Below are 19,869 nucleotides of genomic sequence, written 5' to 3'. Positions count from 1 at the left end.
TTATTCGGCAGCCATTTATAATAGCAATAAATCAATCTTATGATTGGCCATTTGCGTGTCCAATCAGGACTCGTAACACCGGTCGCGCTTCTCTGATAATCTAGGACTCTAGATGCACCTAGGCGAAGTTTCTGAACGCAGCTCAGTCTATCTATACTATTGTCTATGGATTCGTTATGCTTTTCCTCTCCATGCGGCATGCCGTTCCATACTTTACTCGCAGCACGAGATATTATCCAGTATAATCATGGAAAATAAGAATAAAGTACAATATCTTATTGTTGATACAAGCGCTTTCATAAAAAATGCTTCTGTACAGGTAATTATTAAGAAATATATAAAAAGTATATAGAAATATTAATTTTAATTGTTAAAGTTTTGTGTTTACAATGTCATCAAAAGGTTTGCAAATAAAATAATTTCAATTTTAAAATATTTTATGGAAATAATATAACGTATAAATATATTCCAGCCTTTATGTTTCCAATAGAGTTTTAATTGAAAAACTTTGTAGGACATTGGGGTTAACATTTTGACTGAGCAAGCTGTCATTGACGAAATCACGAACAAGAGACAGTTGAGAAGATTGGTTGTACTACCGTATGACTTAAAAATTCAGGAAGCTTTTACTGAAAACATTAAATTTGGTAAATAGAATAGTAAATAGATCTCTTTAGCATCTTTGTTGCTGCCAAACATATACAGGATACATGAATGAACACATTGCACGTTAATCAATCATTTTCTGTTTCTCACACACGCGCGCACACACACACACACACACACACACACACACACACACACAAAAATTCTCTTTTTAAAATGAAAACATTTTATCACTAGTGTGGAAAACAAACGTCATACATATCATCTTAGAACATATATTACTGGAAGGAGAATTGCCTATACCGTCCATGCATCGAGCTGAAACCAACATCTGTACGAGAGAGAAAGATATAGATTCCCAATTGTCTGTAATGCGCATGTACCATTCAGCCCCACTTAGGCCCATTTTTCATTTTTTTTTGAAAAGATTTTCGACAAATAAAAAATTAGGCAAAACAGGCTGAGTGGGAGCTGAATGGCACATGCGCATTACAGACAATTGGGAATCTATACCTTTCTCTGTCGCACAGATGTTGGCTTCATGTTCAGCATTCTATTCTCCTTCCAGTAATATATGTTCTAAGCATATCATACATGTACACACATACATATATTGCTTATTTGCTACAAAACATAACTCAAAAATTGTTGTTTTTAAGTTGATTGTAGGAAAATATAAACAAGAAAGAGGAACAAACATTTATATATATTCTTTTATTTGTATAATATTCAATTTTTATTTAACATATATATATTAATAACATATATATATATATATATATATATACACAGGGTGTCCCCGTATAAGTGGCCACCCCTTTTTATCTCTTAAACTAACAGAGATAGACCTAATAAATATAATATCAAATTAAACGGCTCTGACTAAACTTTATTGTAAGCACAGTGTTTACTTAAAAATATTTTCTATGTTAGAGAACGAAAAGACATGATTAATTTTTGCACAGTAAGGTGACAATTTTAATATGATAAAAGTTGTAGAGTTCTTTTTAACGAATACAACGATGTATAATATAACGAAATTGTCTTATGAATTATAAGAGTTATTTTGGTTAAAAATTTTGCGGGCAGCTACTACCTTTTCAATTTCGGCCCTGCCAACTTCCGACTCTCGCACTAACGAAAGTACTGTGATCAAGATAAAACATTACACGTCAATTGTCAACGCGAAAATCAGAAGTTGGCCACATTGCTCTTCCGAAATTGAAAAGGTAGTAGCTGCCTGCAAAATTTTAAACTAAAATAACTCTTATAATTCGTAAAATAATTTCGTTATATCATACATCGTTGTATTTGTTAAAAAGAACGCTACAACTTTTATTATATTAAAATTGTCATGTTACCATGCAAAAATTAATCATATCTTTTCGCTCTCTAACAGATAATATTTCTAAGTGATCACTGCATGCTTACAATAAGGTTTAGTCAGAGCCGTTTAATTTGATATTATATTTATTAGGCCTATCTCTGTTAGTTTACAAGATAAAAAGGGATGGCCACTAATACAGGGCCACTCTGTATATATATGAATTACTATAATATATACTTTTATTTTTCTACAATCAGTATTATACTAAAATTGCATTTTAAGATTAATAATCCAAAATTTTAGTTAAATTCAAAACATTTAAACTGATTATCTGGAAATATTTTTTTAGCTCTATTGTTGCAAATGTATTACATGTTTCAATATATTTATATTACTAATGTTAATATTTTTTTATACATTTACAGTGACTGAATTTGCAAAAAAAAGTGGCGACTATACCAGTCTGTCTGCTACTGATATCAAGATAATTGCACTCACATATCAGTTGGAAAAAGAAAAAGTTGGGACAACACATTTGAAAGACATTCCAACAACAAGAGTCATTAAATCTACACTAAACAAAGGAAGCGGGGATGACCCTAAACTACCACTTGGATTCTACATGCCAAAGAAAAAAGTAAGAAGTTAATTATTTCTATATAATAATCGCGATTCACATGGAAGACAAGCCCTTTGGCAAACTGTAATAACATAGTGATTACAATCATTCAAACGTCACGATCCTTCAGTCATAAAGAAATTGACTATGATACATGTATACTGTATTAATCTGAATGCTTATTTTGTATTTAGGAGAGAAAAGAATTGGATGAAGATAACAAAAATTTAGAGGTATCTTTGAATAATATAGAAAAAGTAGACGTTACTAAAGAAAATATCGCAAACGTACATATTATAGATGACTCAGCAATAGATAATACAATAAATGATACAGAGATAAATGATGTGAAGAAACAATCTACTCTTTACGTATCTGCATCTTCAGATGAAGCACAGTCAGATTACGAAACAGCATCGGATAACGAAGATGATAAAACGAATGATTTAGCTGATAAATTTTCCAAATTAAAGTGCAATCCGACTGATTTAGAAATTGAAGGCGAGAGTGAAGGCAAATATGTTGTAGATGACATTCTTGCTTTTGTTGATACAACGTCCAAAAGTGATGAATCCTTTGAGGATGAAGATGATGAAGATGACGACAGTGGTTGGATTACACCAGGTAAATTAACTTAATCAAATTTTTTATCAGAATTAATGCACAAGTATATACAATTAAAATATGCATGTATAAGGTGAATCTGATAAAAAAATTCATCACGTTTTTCTTCGAAACGGTTAGTATTGGAGGGAAAACACTTATTATCAAAATTATGGAATAAGTAAGGAGAAATACTACTTTGACTGTTTTAAGTAACATTAGATACCCTTGATTTCCACACTACAAATTAATGAATCAATTGATATAAAGAAAGTACACAATGCTTTTTGAAGAAAACATAATTGTATATTGCAAATTATACAATTTCTTTAAAAACTAACTAGGTATCTTTCCAACACATTAATTCATCTTATTATTCTGTGCTTTAAAATATTAAGGTACAATTATCAAAAAATTAATAATTTACGAAATATTTTATTTTATATAATAGCCAGAATCAAGTATAAAATATTTTGTAAATTATTAATTTAATAAATCTAATATTTTTGTATATAAAATATATATGAAATAATACGAAAGTAATCATGCTATCTAAAAAAAATCATACAATTCTATTTTAAAAAATTGTAATGCTTCTTATGTAATTTCGATTAATGGATTTTTTCGAAAATTGATTTTATCATTTTTGTTTTCCTTCAAATTACATAACTTTTGTCTGAAGCATGTTACGAAATTTTATTTTTATATTTTTATTTTTTTTATTTAAGATACCCTATATATGTATATACTCATAATATATAAATATAAATTTTAATTAATTTATCTTTTGAAAGCAAACGTTTCCAACATAAAGAAGCAAATGGATTCGGAGGTTCTTGAAGAAAAAGCTGCAACCGTCGCGTGCTTAACGATGGATTTTGCAATGCAAAATGTACTTATGCAAATGGGATTGAATGTAGTATCATTAGATGGCAGAGTGATTAAACAGATGCGAACATTCGTATTCAGATGTTATGCCTGTTTCAAGACCACTAGTGTTATGACAAAGATCTTTTGCCCGCATTGCGGTAACAGGACGCTGAAGAAAGTGGAAGTCACGTTAGACGAGAATGGAAAGCAGCAGATTCACATTAATTTTCGGAGACCACTCTCAGCCAGAGGAAAAAGAGTACGCTATACTAGTTTTTAAATATAAATCTACAAGCTATATGAATGCGAAAGATGGCAAAAGTAAAAACTAATAAAATCTTTCAGTTCTCGTTACCAACGCCGAAAGGTGGAAAACACGCCAACAATCCCGTTTTATGCGAGGATCAACCAATGCCGGATCAACGTCCATCACGTTTGGCGCGCGTGAAGAATAATCCGCTCGATGACGATTACATAGCTGGGTATTCTCCGTTCGTTATGCGTGATATAAATTCGAAGTCAGCTATGCTGGGTATAAGACCGGATGGTGTCGTCAAGCACTGGATGAAAAGAAACCCCAATGAATCCAAAAAGAGACGAAAATAAAAGCTATTTATTGTTAAATCAGTGTTTGTTATTTCGAGCATTCATGAATTTTTTTATCAATTTAAAGTTCTGTAAATTCTGTGGCTACATTTAAGAATACAAACCTACCTAATTACAACTTCGGCCATAAGTATAAACACCTTTAATTTATTTATTGAATTTTCTTGAAAAGTGATAAAAATGTTTCTTAGATTAGATTAGAATTCTTCATATTAATTTCCAGAATTTTTATGTAACATTCAGAATTGTTAAAAATTTTTGTATAATTTTATAACTTAGAAAAAATTTTTCAGATTTTTTTTAATACAAATTTAAATATTTTAGAAATGTTGAGAAAGCCTACATCTTTTCTAAAATTCTTTATATATGTATGTTATCGCCAAAACCTATAATCGTTAAAACCCGATTTCACAAATTAAAATAAATAGTTTTAAATTTAATTGAAACAAAGTTTATAATTGTATTGTTTCATAGGTTTTTGAGTTTACGTCTAATTAATAATTATTCTAGTTTTAACTAGTGAATTTAGGTTTTAATTATGAGTTTTGACGGTAATATATAGGTATATGTAAATTCTGAAATATTCTGACTTTTAAGATTTCTCATTCTATAATTTATAAAGAAAACTTAAAAACTTGAAAAAGACTGAAATATTTTTTCAGAAATCTTTAAATTTTAAATATGACAAAATCTTTAAATATTATGAGATACGAGAATTTTTTTCCCAGAAAAAGTGATAGTGAAAGCCAAAGGAGAACTAATAAAATATTAAAATTGTAAAAATAAATATTTTTAATAAAACTTTTTAAATTTATTTTTCATTACATGGAACATTTGTCAATGATTATGACGGTGCTTTAATTATTATACTTATGTGGCCAGACATAATTATATCTTTTATAAGTTTTTATTATGATATAATAAAAAAATCTATTTATACTGATTATGAAACTTAATATATCTCGTTCGTACTTATATTAACTCGTTCGTATCACTAAAAAACTAAAAGTAAAAAAATGCCCCGGGTGAGGATCGAACTCACGACCTTAAGATTATGAGACTTACGCGCTGCCTACTGCGCTACCGAGGCTCTTGTGCTACTTTGTATAAGTCTAGTAATATTAGGTAAAGCAAAGATTAGGTTAACAATAAGTTAGGTTAGGTATACGCACAAGACTCAAAACGAGCATGTGTTTTTTCCGGTTTTTTTATCTCTTTTGCTATTTTGATGTTTTGTTGATTTAATTATTTAATGAATTTAATCTGTTTGAAGGGACGGATAGTTTAATCCATAAAACAGTTGCCTGTCAAACGAAAGATTCGATTCCCTATTTTGTCGTATTTTGTTAGGAATTTGCAAAGGAAAAATATTCCACTGTGACAGACTCGAATATCTAGAGAATTCAGAATATAAACAAATTCAAGGTAAGTGATCATTGTAATTCTGCCCTCCTTTAGAGGATAGAATTGCATATAATATAACAAACTTAAATATCATTTAATTTAATCATCGTACTTTTTCTAATTCTGAAAGCAAATATCCATAAAGAAGAAAAGAAAATCATGTTATGCCCAGAGACGTGGAACGTTGAACCGCCACCACATTACAGCACCACATTACACTTGGATATGACAACAAAGTTGAGAGAAGGAAATATACCCACATTGATAAAGAATCATTACTTTAATCATTCAGTAAGTTTACTGATAACTTCTTTCAAAACTCAGCAAATTTGCAAGATAATATGCCCAAATCCTATTTTCCAGAGTTAGATAGTAACTAGTTAATTTAAGAAGTTAATAGTTAAATAGTAAATTTTAACTTAACTTAGTTAATTTTAAACGAGTTAATTATTAACTTCAACTAGTTATTTTTAAATATATATAAACTTTAATTTATTAACTTTTTTTGAAGTTAAAAATTTACATATTTAAAAGAAAAAACATTTTCATATAAAGAAAATATTTTGTTATTTCATATAAACTTAATTTACAAATAAAATATTAAATTGATTTGATTTATATTATAATTTTTTTTATTTAGAGTAATTTTATTTTTAAAAGTAACATTTTAATTTAATATAAATAATGTTTTTCAAAATTAACTTTTAATTTAACTTTAATTATTTAATCTCAACGCAAATTTTAACTGAGTTAGTTTCTTATTCATGCAACTTTTAACTTAATTAAATTAATTCTGTAAGTTATTAATTTTAACTTAATTTAGCATTTAAAAAATATTAACTTACCCAACCCTGCTATTTTTTTGTTCCAGATATCCATGGTGTTTCCTGATACCATTACCATTCCATTGAGTTTACATAATTGTTTGTCGGAGGATACAGATTATTATCAAATAAATGGGCTGCGCGTCAGCGATCTTTTAAGAATAGAATTTATCGAGGCTTTTGTTAAAAAAGGTGAATTTATTATTGATTTTCTTTATATATGCCATGTATTTGTATGTCTCTCTGCGATTATATTATTTGTATATTAATAACTGTGAAAGAAGTATGTCACATGCTTGTTTAAAGAAAAAAAATCTTTTTTTTTTATAAGCTATTTTCCATCAAAATCAAAAACATGAGAAAAGTATAAACAAAAGTATGAGGAGAGTATTTTTACTCTTATACTTACAATTAGTGAAAATTTCTGTTTATCAATTGTACGTTTAAAAATTAATACAGCCTTGTCTATAAGTATAAATCCCCACAAATTAATGTAAACGTTTAACATTCTATATAAAACGAAAAATAAATTAAAAGTAATTTTATTGAAAAATAATATTTATTTTTATAACGATTTAAATATTTTATTAGTCCTCTTTTGCTCTTATTACTACCTTTTCTAAGAAAATGCAATAAATTAAGGGAACAATATGTAATATATTCTCAAAGTGCACAATTATTCTTCCCTCCACTCTGTAAGTATATTTCTACTAATATCTACATTTCGAATTTCAGGAGAAATTAATCTTTTGACAATAGGAAACAAAATAGACTTGCAGAATTCCATTTGTGTAACTCCAACTGGATGCTTAATACTCTCTTTGCTAACAGATGATTACCAAGCACTTGGTTTAGAAGGGAGTCCTTCTGCCTTTGGTCACAAGCCTCATACACGTTACAGTAAGTTCTAATAATAATACAATAAAATAATAAATGTAGTATTAACAATTAATTTAATTTTATACTTATGTAATACACTATGATATATATTTACACATGATATATATATTTATAGTCTATTTTAATCAAACGTATCATACATCTTTTTATATGAATTTTAACGTTTTTTTTTTTTTTCAATTAAAAGTAGTGAAGATCGATCTAACAAACGAAAATTTTGTTCCTGGTAAAAAGATTTATGAAAGAATTCGAGTAGCGTTAGAAGAACGACTTACCCAGAAGTTTGATGTTATAATATCTTGGGATCCACCAGGTACACATACTTCTGCCTTTCTTATAGTATGCTCAATATAGTATTTGTCAGGGTTGCGTAGTAACTATAGTTACTACCCAAGAAGTTAAAAGTTAAATAATAAAGTTAAATAGTTAATAACTTTTAACTTAGTTACTTTTAAACGCGTTAACTATTAACTTCAACTAGTTATTTTTAAATATATAATATAAACTTTAACTTATTAACTTTTTTCTATGTTAAAAATTTACCTATTTAAAAGAAAAACATTTTTGTATAAAGAAAATATTTTGTTATTATTTTGTATAAACTTAATTTACAAATAAAATATTAAATTGATTTGATATTGTAATTTTTTTTATTTAGAGTAATTTTATTTTTAAAAATAACTACATTTTAATTTAATATAAATGATATTTTTCAAAATTAACTTTTAATTTAACTTATTAGTTAATTTAATCTTAACAAGTTTTAACTAAGTTTTTCGTTCATGCAACTTTAACTTAAATAAATTAATTTTGTAAATTATTAACTTTAACTTAATTTAGTTAAAAAATATATTATATTAACTTACCCAACCCTGGTATTTGTATACATACATTTGTTTTCTCACATAATTATTTGAATATTTCAGAAATCAACGTGTGCCCTTCGTCTGTAGCAGCATGGTTTCACGCACGCGATTATAATGTTTATCTTTGTCGCCAGAAATTTTCCCAAAGGACTAAGTATTCATTAACAGTACCTACTTACGAGGACAGATGTGACAAGACCGATGTCGATTTCTTTGAATGGCTCGGAGTCTTCAGCATTAATGGTGATCTGTACGTTCATTCGTATTTCAAAATAACTTTACGGTGATCAACAAGGCCGTAGAAATATGACAATGACAACTAACATTTTTTTTAACATTAGATCTACCAAGGGAAAGGATGATTATTCAAACACATATCGGTCCCCTTCTCCTTCGATACATGTTGGACAGGTGCAGTATTTACAGTGGACTGGATTCTTTACACGACGGAAGATTCAAGAAGCGTATAATGCTTTAAAACAATATGTATTATCGCGAGACACTTTACCATGGGTTAGTTTAGACGTACAAGGATTTGCAGATAGTCCTACTAGTTTTGATTTGAAAGAGCACACATTTTTCACCGATGGAGATAATAGTTACACTATTGTATTTCGATCTAAAAATGACGTTGTCATACGAAGAAATTTAAGTTCTAACAATAAAGTACGTTAAATTTTTTGTTAATATATACGTGTTTTACATCTATTGTGTTTTAAATCTATTTTTTTATTAAATCATGATACTGTAACTCTGTGATAAAAATTTGTATTTTGTATAAAATACTCCTGATAAAAATTTTGTCTTAAAATCTTCATATAATTTTTCAGAATTTTTTAAGTAATAATTTTATAACTTTTTAAGAAACTTTGAGAAAATTTCTTTAATTTTTTTTTTTATATAAGGAAATAATGTGTGAAAATTTCTATTGAATATAAAAAAAGAAATGCTTTAAGTTTTGGGAACCTAATTCAGTTAAGTCAAGATTATTTAAAACCGTGAAAAAAAAGATTTGAAAAGATTACATTACTACGCCAATTACGATGGAATGAACAAGTGAACAGAGATCGGACTAGATTAGAGTATCTGAAAGATATTTCATCATATGCATTGAATAAATTCCAAGAAAAAGAAGCGTTTATTTATGATATTAATATTGCTAGTATTTCCTCTCTGACAAGTCAAAGGATTTATAATAAAAAAAACTCTAAAATCAAAAGAATATCTGGAAGCAGAAGATAATATTAAATTTATCGAAAATGTTAAACATTAATTCCCTGGCGAAAATAAAGCGTAAGAACAAAAAGAAGCATAAATTAAACGAAAAGGCAGTGACAGCAAACGTAGCGCAAGCAAACGTTCTAGGTAGTGTAGTTGAAACAGCAATCGAAATGTGCATAAAGCGTTTACGAAACATTTTAATTTTACATTCCATTATTTCAATCTACACTCCCTAGAATATATTTGCTTACACTTCTATTACTCTGCATTTACTATTTGACTTACGCTACAATTTTTATTTTTGCCAGGGTTACACGTTATGGATTTAAAAATATATATAACTCAGGTCAAAACAGATTCCAATTAGAACTTCATGCTGGTCGTTCATTGGCAGTTCAAAATACAAAAAAGACAGACTGCACAATATATAATTAGTATCGGCAATTATAAATAATTATATTATACAACTAACAATTTTTATTGATAGTAAATTATTAGCGCCTCTTTTCATTATTAAAAAAAAATATTTTAAAAAGAATCCACTGAATCACTCGGTTTGCCAGCACAAGAAACAAGTTAAAGGAAATATTTACGTTATGGCTTAAAAATCGACATTACATTATTTGAAATATATAGTTAAGAGAAGTTTTTTCTAAGGTTTTAAATCAATTTCATTGGATTCTAGGACTGATCATTGCCCTAATTGCAAGAATTAATAGACCAGAATCTGCAAAAGAAATATTGTGTTTCTAACTTTCAACAGAAACAATGATCAGAGATCATTATTAGTCCATGTGTATGCTTTCGTTCATGGAAAAAGATTATAAAATATTTTTCAGATATTTCTAGATTTAATTTTTATTGCCAAGATTTAGAAATTTTGATCTCTAAATATGCATAATATAAAAATGATTATATAGAAATTAGGTCAGAAGAATGAAACACCTGTAAATTTTTATTTCAAAAAACATTCAAAAACAATCTTGATATTTGTGTATAGCTATGTAATTAGTTGCGCATGATGTAAGAAATCTTTTTGTATACAATATTTCTTTCATGATCATCTTTATTATCAGTTTGACCCATAAGTATTAATTATAATATATTTACAATATTTTTATTCATGTAATGTTATTGTATTACTGCATTATTACACAATTATATTATTACATAATTTCTTACAACTAATAAAGAGCTTTGACATAATATGTATTTATCATTTAATTATATGAATATTAAATATTTATTTTCTCTTTTTTCCTTCTTTTGTTGTACTTGCATACTGACGACTTGAATGTTTTAGAAGATTATAAAATTTTCATACATATTGCCTTTTTTATTTCATTCTTTGCATAAAAGTTTGTAATTATAAGGTTATCCATTTTTTCGAATATTTTCTTCTAACTTATGGAGGTTCTCTTTCTATTTCACGAAACATTTGTATTATATAAATGCTCCTTTACTATAATAATAATAGTGCTGCGTGAAGATGAAGCGCATAAATCGAGCGCATAAATGAATACAGATAGTACGCATATAGAGACGTTTATAATTATTTCTCAAAAATATTTTGGAAAATAACTTTATCATATGTGATTGAATTTGTACATATTAAAATAACTGTTAATCATAAAAATATTTCAAAATTTAAAAAAGAAGTTAAGTGGTAAGGGAATAACAAATATTTTCTTTTAATACTCTGTCACTATTATATACCTAGTACTCTTTAAACCGTATAACTTTTTTAAGAATATTTTTTATCTCTCATAGTTTCAATAATTCAATTATACGCTTTGAAAGAAAAAACCAATTTTCTTTTAAGGGATGTTTCACTCTCTAAAACTGTATATAAGCAGGTATAAAAAAATACATGTCTCTTATTTTTGTCTAGAATACAACATATTAAATGCCTATTGAAATCGAACGAGAACACATCTTTGTGTTTCTTTATAAAAGATTTCTCATTCTATAATTTCTGAAGAAAACATAAAATTTAAAGAAGTTTAAGATATTTTTTTTAGAAATCTTCATAAAAATTGAAAATATAAATTTTTAAAAATATTATGTATTATGAGAATTGTTCTAAATTCTTTTTCACCAAGATGATCGGAAATCAAAATCAAGCAGAACAAATATTTAATTTCATGTTGAATAAGGAATCGGATTGTAAGGAAAATCTTTTCAAGTAAATCATTACACACTAATAATCTATGAGATTCAATCATAATTTATTTTATCACGTAGAGGATAATTGGTAGCTATAAGTCATGCATTTTATTGATATAATAAAATACTATCTTAATATAATATTAATATAAATATGATAAGTTAATAATAAAGAGACAAGAGATGCAATGAAAAATGAAAGACAAATAGATGTACACACATTTAATTATACTCTAAAGAAAGAAAAACAAATATATGGCTATACTTATTGCATGAGATACCATATGCATTGAATATAAGAAAAAGTTTCTCTTTCAAAATATTATAGTTTCATCTTTACGTTGCTCTTAATTGTTCGGCATTTTCATACACCACTTGTCTTTTTATTAACTGATATTAACAATATAAATACTACAAGAGACCTCTGAGCTATGATAAATACTAATTTTACATTCAACCACATATACATTATACACTATTTTGACTATCTGAAGTCTATCACAAGATAAAAGAAATATGGACATAATACTATATTTTGCAACATAACAGAATTATATGCATCAGTGTAAAGCTGACGCTTATAAATAAATAAATAAATATTTAAAAAATAATACATAAAAAAGATACTAAAAGATACTAAAATATTTGACTGTGTGAGATTAAAGCCTATACTTATATATAATAAAAGTCTATAATATATATAATAAAATCTTCAATTTAAGCAGACATGTCTTTGTAAATGGTAGCAAATGTTTTTTTTTACATTGAATATATATGATGTCAAGATAACGCAAAATATCCTAGGCATCTTTGAAAAGTTAAGTCACGTATCAATATCAGAACGTTTGGATTAATCTTCAGATTAATACGTGGGAATTATCCGAATCATTGAATTTCACTCTAGAATTATAGTACAAATCCTCTATACCTGAAGCAACGGACATACGAGACTTAGAACGCGCCACGAGTTCGCCTAGTTCGTCGAGATCTCGATACCTAAAATATGTATAAATAATTAGTTTTTCGTGTAATCACAGTTCATTTATATAAGATTAATGCTGCACTGTCGCATCAAATATATAACGTATCATTGGATATGTACCTGCTGACAGGTCGACTGGGGTTTTCAGATGATTCCGATGAATTTTTCATAGTTGAAAATCCGTCATCCGCATTAAATAATGCTGCGTTACCTATGCGAGAATGATCTATTATAAAGAAAGTGCTAAATAATTTCGTAAAAAAAGAAAATAATAAAAATATTACCAGAGGGAAATAATATAGTATGTTTTAATAGGTCACCACTGATAAATGGAGACAGACTGTCATCATCGTCATCCGGTAATACATGATTGATCGAATCTGATCCGATAGACTCAACCATTTCCAGCCATTGTTGATTATGTGAACGGAATTTTTCCACCTTTATGCGGGCCGCCCAATTCTTGTCGCATATCTAGAATAAATTTGAACATTTGGTACTTCTTGATGATGTTACACACAAATTGTTTTCATAGCGTATTATTTAACATGATATTTATGAAAACGAGAAAGCAAATTTGCGTGTGTTCTATCACTTACGGCAATAACATCTAAGCATGTATCACAGACTTTTCTGATTGCAGGATTTTTGTCGTGCATTAGATCGATTAGATATCCTGGAGCTTCTACAAATAATATCATAATTTTATCACAATTTATTCGTGTTTAAAGATATTTATAACATAAATTTGCAGTATTTTTTTGTGCATCTTTAACAGATCCAACGACTGAGAAAATTGATTATATATTACCATTACCGGTCTCGCGAATCAAATAATCTCGGGTTGAATCATGCTTTGCAATTTGATAAAAAACATAAATAATTTGCAAAACCATTTCATCATCCTCCTGTTTGGCTGTAATGATTTTACATATTGAAAATAGTGCTTGTCTCCCATATATATAAAAATATATTTTAAAAGTATAATATTTTGTGCACATTTGTTTTAAAACACGCATACCTTTAAGCAGTTCGATAAGAGAGAGAAGTATATCAGCCTTACATAACAAACGAGCACAATCTTCGTCGTAAGCTGCAGTGCCCAGAAATATGACAATCTCAAGAACTATATCGTCTTGTGCTTTACCTGCAGATATAAGAAACGATGTAATAAAATGATTCTAGAATAGATTTAATATTATCTCTCTTATAAATATATTTAATATTATCTCAACTCTATTTATTAATATTAAATACATAGACTAACGTGAGATAAAAGAAAAAAGGAACCAGATTACCTGGAACCAGATTATTGCGTATCCATGGTATAAGATTGCAGCGTTGAATGATTTGAGAATAATCCAAATCAGGCAATTCTAAATTGCCTAACACGCCAATCACTTCTAGTACAAAGTCTTGAGAATCAGATTGAGTCAAGGCCATTGCAAAATCACCCACAAATTCCTATTAAATATATATATATACAAATATATACAATGTCAACAAAAATTATAATACATATGATATTTGGCATATTAATCTTAATTTTAACGTTAACGTTAACGTTTCAACTCACGACAAAGTTTTCCTTCGTCGACTCATGTTGGGAGATGTTTCTAATCATCTTCATTACGAGAGCATCTTGATTTCTAAATGCAATTTTTATGAGACCTTGCAAGCGATTGTTTTCCACCATCAGCTGGGCATTCTTATTGTTAATAGCTAAATTTATGCCGAGTGCTATTAATTCAGATCTTACATGTTCATCCTCAGAATTTAGTATCATGTTTGTTACCTAAAGAGAATGTACACATGTTATGAAATGAATTTCAAGCTGGTTAAATTTATTTAAAAATTTCAAACATTTTTGCATACCATTGGAATGCAATCTGTATTTGTAAACATTGCTTTCACTTTGTCATCCATACTGGCATGATAAAGTAGTCCCACAATTGTGTTCTTATTTTTGATGTCAGCTGTAAACATAATATTGACGAAATGAAATATACTGAATAGATATTATGATAAAATTTTCATATACATATTTTTAAAAACAAAATCACACACTTTTTTAGCATCTTTTTTGAAATTACTTTTTTTTTTTTTTTTTTTTTTTAACACAAATCTTACCTTGGCTAAGCAACTTTATCCATTTTGGTAACATACCAACTCTAATCATTCTTGCTCTCAATTTAGCATCAAAAGAAAGATTGAACAACAATTTTAAAGTGCTTAGTACAAGATCAGCATTATTATTTTGTAAAAGCCTTGGTAATTTGTCTACAATATTTTCTTCTGCCTGTAAATGTCAATTTAAATTTACACTATATATAATACTCTTTCTATTATATTCATGTAAAATATTACTTAATATTACCATAAGATCTTTGTTTTCGCGAAAGATGGATAATTTCTTCAAAAATGTGACAACAAGAATCAACAAGTCTATATTTGTCCTATCTAGTGTTTTAATCAACATGCCGATGACATTCTTTTTACGCATTTTCCTTTCGACTTCCATAGCGTTCTCGGCAATATTTAAGAGTAGATAAAACGCAACTCGCAGCAATTGCTCCTGCTTCTTAGTCAAGCTCTTAAACTTCTTGCGACTTTTTTCAAGTTCCTCTTTCAACTTTTTAATATCACTCTCAGATATGGTTACAGATACTTCTGCAGATCGTCTCTTGACTTCATAATCCAACGGACCATCCATATTCCAAATGTCATCGATGATTCTAATTTTTCTATCACAATTGTCATTATTGCCCGCTGGGAAAAACGTTAAACCAGTGGTGTTCTCAAACTGTTTTCGACGTTTCTCCATGTCCTCCTTCCATTGGTCGTAGCGACGTAATTCAAAATCAATTATATCCATGCAAAGGGAACCAATCTGTACATAAAGAAAGATATGTGAATATGTATATAATTAGTTTCACAAGAAGTTAGAATTTTCAAGTTTCATCAGCGTTCGCAACTTACTCTGTATTCAAGTACAATGTTATGAAACTGGCTGTACGTTGAGAAGCAAAAGAAAATATAAATGATGTTCGTGGACAATTCTATGCTGCGCCGCCAATCTTCTCTCAGGACTCGAGCTAATGCACTTAGTAAGGATTCTATATGAAGAAAGAAATAATCTCATTATAATATAGCTAATAGAATTTTCAATAATACAAAATCTTCTCATCATTATGAAATTAAAATTATCGTTCAGAATTATTATTTATAGAAATATATAACACAATTACCGTTTTTTGTCAATTCCAAAAGATTGTCAGGTATCCTTGCTAATTGTAAAATTAACGATGAACCTTTAATCTTTCCTGGTATTTCCTCGTACAATAATTCGATATAATTATCAACGTTACTAATGACTGCCCGTTCAACTTCGCTGTTCTCCGTGATCACTGAATTGATCGACGATGCCGGTCTTGGCGGTTGAGAGTTACTGTCGCTACCTATAAAAATTATAAATTTAATAAACTTCTAGCTTCTAAATAAAAACAGTAAACATAAAAATATAGTAGTAAATGGAAATGAATCGATATATAAAATATACAATATAATTAAGCGAAAAAAAACTTCCTAGATAGCACGCACATTCAAAATCAAGATATAAAACGCCTGAAGGATGTCTTAAAGATGTTTTAGGGCCAATTTCATCATCTGAGTTTAACTTAACTGGTTGATTATTTCATTGGAATTGACCAATTGCATTTGTCATAAGCAGAACTGATCAGAATTGCTCAATCATAGATGATACCTAGTTGGTCAGTTAAGTTAATCAAAGATGGTAAAATTATTAGCCCTTAATGTCTTTAAGATGTCCCGATTTTAGACATGATGCTGTTCTGGGTGTATTCGGTCAAAGCGAATCTTGATGCTTAATAATACTTCTGTACAATATATAAATTTTAAATACATTTTTCAATTCTATAAACTGATGACGTGCATGCTGATTATATAAAAATTTCACATTACCTGCGTTGATATCATTGGTCCGACGATTTTGTAAGTAATAAATCAATTGCTCAACCTCGCGTAGTTTGGATTCGTGTATCAATGAACATTTTTCCATTACCTCCTTGGCCAGGAGAGAAACATTTGTGTCTGCGTTCAAGCTCTTCAATCTGATTATTTTTTGACATTCCTGTACATGAGGATAAATGTACGATATAGCTTAGGGCTTATAAGTCAATTATATTTCTTTATAGTTGGAAAATTTGTGTTAAATTTAACACATTTTACATGTCCGCTCAAATTTTTGTGTTAATTTAACGCAAAATGAATATATTAAAAAGTAATACAAGCATTTTACATTTTATATTTTTTTATGTAAAATTTAACATAAAAAATGTAACATTTTGATATAATTTGGAAATAAATTATAGAAACATACTTCTTCAGTAAAATTAACACTTATATGTAAAATTAACATGTACATTTTTCATTCATTTATCTTGGAATTTTTTAACTACTTTTATGTTATTTATTTACTTACTCTACTATAAATCTACTAGCTGTTATTTTAACATTAAGAAATATATGTAAAATAACAATACAGTAACGCAAAATTTTCAAATTAACATAATCAAACATTATATTAAATTAACACTCGGATATATTAAAAATTCAACATAAAAATTTTACAAACATTTGAGTGGGCCATTTCTAATAAAAATACAAAGTATTATCTACTATGTACGTAAGAAAACGTGCCTTGCGATCACCGAGCATAGGATCTCCCAGTTCTCCCAATATCAGTGCTTCAACGTCGTAGTTTACCACCAGAGCCTTCTCCGTTGGGTGGACATCCAATGTCCCGGATCTCACCTTCCTAAATGACGGTATGAGAATTGTACAAATTTACTGCATTATACAGGTATATAATTTATTTCTACAAAACATTTACTACGACATTCGTGAAACTCCATACTGCGAACGTTTTAAGAGTTTTGCGATATACTCGTGCGAGAATCACACATAGGTGTTTGACAGACGACTGACAGTCGTTTGACAGATGCAGAAGCGACGGCCTCATTCTCACCTTTTCAGAAATTTAGCTTCATCCATTTTACCGCTAGTTATTTCGCTGAACTCCCTTGACTAGAATACCTTCTCCACGCCGTTTACGTACAATTCGCGAATTTTTTTCTGTCAATTTATTTGCAATTACTCCATCTCCATGGAGAGAAGAGAAGACCTGTCAGATATATATCATCAGCACACCCACATTCCACAGACTACGGCTGCGTCGCGAGCGACGTGAAAGTAGCGGTAGAACTTAAGTTCCGTTCATATGCTTCTTTCTCACACGTCTTAAAGGCTTGTGTCCACGATACTAGAAATCGATCAAAGTTCTCGGATCGAGAACTGTATAGCCAATAAAATTACTATTTTTCCGTAAAAGCTGCAAGTTGATTGGCTACACAGTTCTCGGTCCAAGAACTTGGACCGATTTCTAGTATCATGGACACAAGGCTTTAAAAGTCCTCATATTGTAAATTTAATCGATTTGATCAAAATTATTGGTATAAATGATATATAATATGAACTTAAGCCAGAAAGAAACCCTATATTAAACTAATATGAAAAAGATAAGCGGCAGATCGATGTTTGATTGAGCGCTCATGGAGCTCTTGCATCTATTTGGTCTATATTTTTAGATCTAGAGGAATATACGAATCAGATACAAAAGCTCACTGCAGCTCACTGAGTGGGCTCAGTGAATAACAAGGATAAAATGATATACCGTGAATTCCTGAATGCTCGCCTGTTTGCAAGTGAGCAACTTTAGTAAAATCGCTAAAAATTCTTCAGATATTTATTTTCCTAATTTCTAAACATATCCTTTTACAAAAATGAATTTTCTACAAATTTTTTTCTTCATTTATAATATATAATACTGTATATGGGAATAGAAAAAAGCAAGGAAATTAAATTAATATCTTTTTTCTTAATAAGTGCAATGCTGAATCAATAGAATAAATTAAAATTAGCAATAAATTAGAAAGCAGCAATTTTATTTTTCGTGTTCCTATAATATATACTACCGACGAGATACTGCGTTGAAGACTTTGAATATATATAGACATGGAGGTGGAATGTTGGCTCAAAAACTGTGTCCAAGATGTGTGCGAGAGAGAAAGGTAGACGAGTAATATTCGTCCTTTCTGCGCATGCGTCGATCATTCGACAGACAAAGAGGACGAAGTATCACGTGGGCTGTGTTCCGCAAAGCGCATCATGCGCATGATATATTATGGTGTCCTTGTTGTTCATCAAATGTTAAACAAAGATAAAAAGATAAATCTTGCGCATGATGCGCTTTGCGGAACGCAGCCGTGGTATCGCACGAATACCTTTCTCTCTCGCACTCCTTACCACTCTTGGACTCACTTGTGGCCTACAAAGAACAAAGGCATTCCACCTCCATGTACTATACTAAAAGTGAATATACTTGAAGACCATCAGCCCTGGACAAATTTTTGTGAGGGCCCGGAGGTATATATAAATTGCAGCGAGTGTCGATGTTATCAACTTTTGACATAAATTTTGCGATTTATTTGAATAAATACATTATTAAAATCATGGATTTTTATTATATAAATGCTTTATAAATAAATATGAATATTTATAATGCTATATAATATATATATCATATATACAAAATTACATTTTTCTTCGAGCTGTTTTATCATCTCTCTGGATCTCAATAATCAAACACGGATGGTAACTATAAAAATGCAGTTTTAAATAAAATTAACTATATTATAGCAATTATTAAAATCATTGATCTAATATAATGAATCATAAAATTAATATTATATTATTGATTAATTGCTTAATTTTTAGCAATTACTAAACTACGCTAT

At 28.9% G+C, this 19,869-nt stretch overlaps 3 protein-coding genes and 1 non-coding gene across 6 annotated transcripts; 2 read left to right on the top strand and 2 right to left on the bottom strand.

Annotated features, from left to right (window-relative positions):
• Positions 1–158: 158 nt before the first annotated feature.
• On the top strand, positions 159–4,649 carry LOC105461060 (RNA-binding protein NOB1). Its single transcript, XM_011707550.1, has 6 exons — positions 159–319; positions 515–647; positions 2,359–2,570; positions 2,747–3,176; positions 3,950–4,284; positions 4,371–4,649. Exons 1-6 carry the CDS (start codon positions 248–250, stop codon positions 4,629–4,631), a joined length of 1,443 nt encoding a protein of 480 aa, XP_011705852.1. The 5' UTR covers positions 159–247; the 3' UTR covers positions 4,632–4,649.
• A 999-nt stretch (positions 4,650–5,648) lies between these two features.
• Trnam-cau lies at positions 5,649–5,721 on the bottom strand. The gene has a single exon. It is a non-coding gene; the product is annotated as a tRNA-Met (tRNA).
• A 32-nt stretch (positions 5,722–5,753) lies between these two features.
• LOC105461058 (ribonuclease P protein subunit p40-like) lies at positions 5,754–9,316 on the top strand. Of its 2 annotated transcripts, XM_011707548.1 has the most exons (7): positions 5,754–6,056; positions 6,166–6,326; positions 6,907–7,051; positions 7,595–7,759; positions 7,947–8,072; positions 8,686–8,875; positions 8,967–9,316. In XM_011707548.1, the coding sequence occupies exons 2-7, from the start codon at positions 6,195–6,197 to the stop codon at positions 9,298–9,300; spliced, it is 1,092 nt and encodes a 363-aa protein (XP_011705850.1). In that variant the 5' UTR covers positions 5,754–6,056; positions 6,166–6,194; the 3' UTR covers positions 9,301–9,316. The 2 variants fall into 2 exon arrangements, with proteins under 2 accessions (XP_011705850.1, XP_011705851.1); XM_011707549.1 differs by lacking the exon at positions 7,947–8,072.
• Positions 9,317–12,290: 2,974 nt separating this feature from the next.
• LOC105461057 (kinesin-associated protein 3) lies at positions 12,291–18,235 on the bottom strand. Of its 2 annotated transcripts, none has more exons than XM_011707546.1 (16): positions 18,042–18,235; positions 17,714–17,831; positions 16,976–17,144; positions 16,243–16,452; positions 15,974–16,110; positions 15,372–15,884; positions 15,125–15,293; positions 14,870–14,970; positions 14,571–14,789; positions 14,293–14,458; positions 14,016–14,141; positions 13,806–13,910; positions 13,594–13,679; positions 13,279–13,468; positions 13,115–13,205; positions 12,291–13,008 (listed from the first exon to the last, which is right to left on the bottom strand). In XM_011707546.1, the coding sequence occupies exons 1-16, from the start codon at positions 18,065–18,067 to the stop codon at positions 12,870–12,872; spliced, it is 2,565 nt and encodes an 854-aa protein (XP_011705848.1). In that variant the 5' UTR covers positions 18,068–18,235; the 3' UTR covers positions 12,291–12,869. The 2 variants fall into 2 exon arrangements, with proteins under 2 accessions (XP_011705848.1, XP_011705849.1); XM_011707547.1 differs by having other exon boundaries at positions 13,812–13,910.
• Positions 18,236–19,869: the final 1,634 nt, after the last annotated feature.

The sequence above is a fragment of the Wasmannia auropunctata genome, unplaced genomic scaffold, assembly GCF_000956235.1.
Source record: "Wasmannia auropunctata unplaced genomic scaffold, wasmannia.A_1.0 LD310067.1, whole genome shotgun sequence".
Classification (NCBI taxonomy): Eukaryota; Metazoa; Arthropoda; class Insecta; order Hymenoptera; family Formicidae; genus Wasmannia; species Wasmannia auropunctata.
Note: the sequence above shows the minus strand (reverse complement) of the source record. Positions and strands in the feature narration are given on the sequence as shown.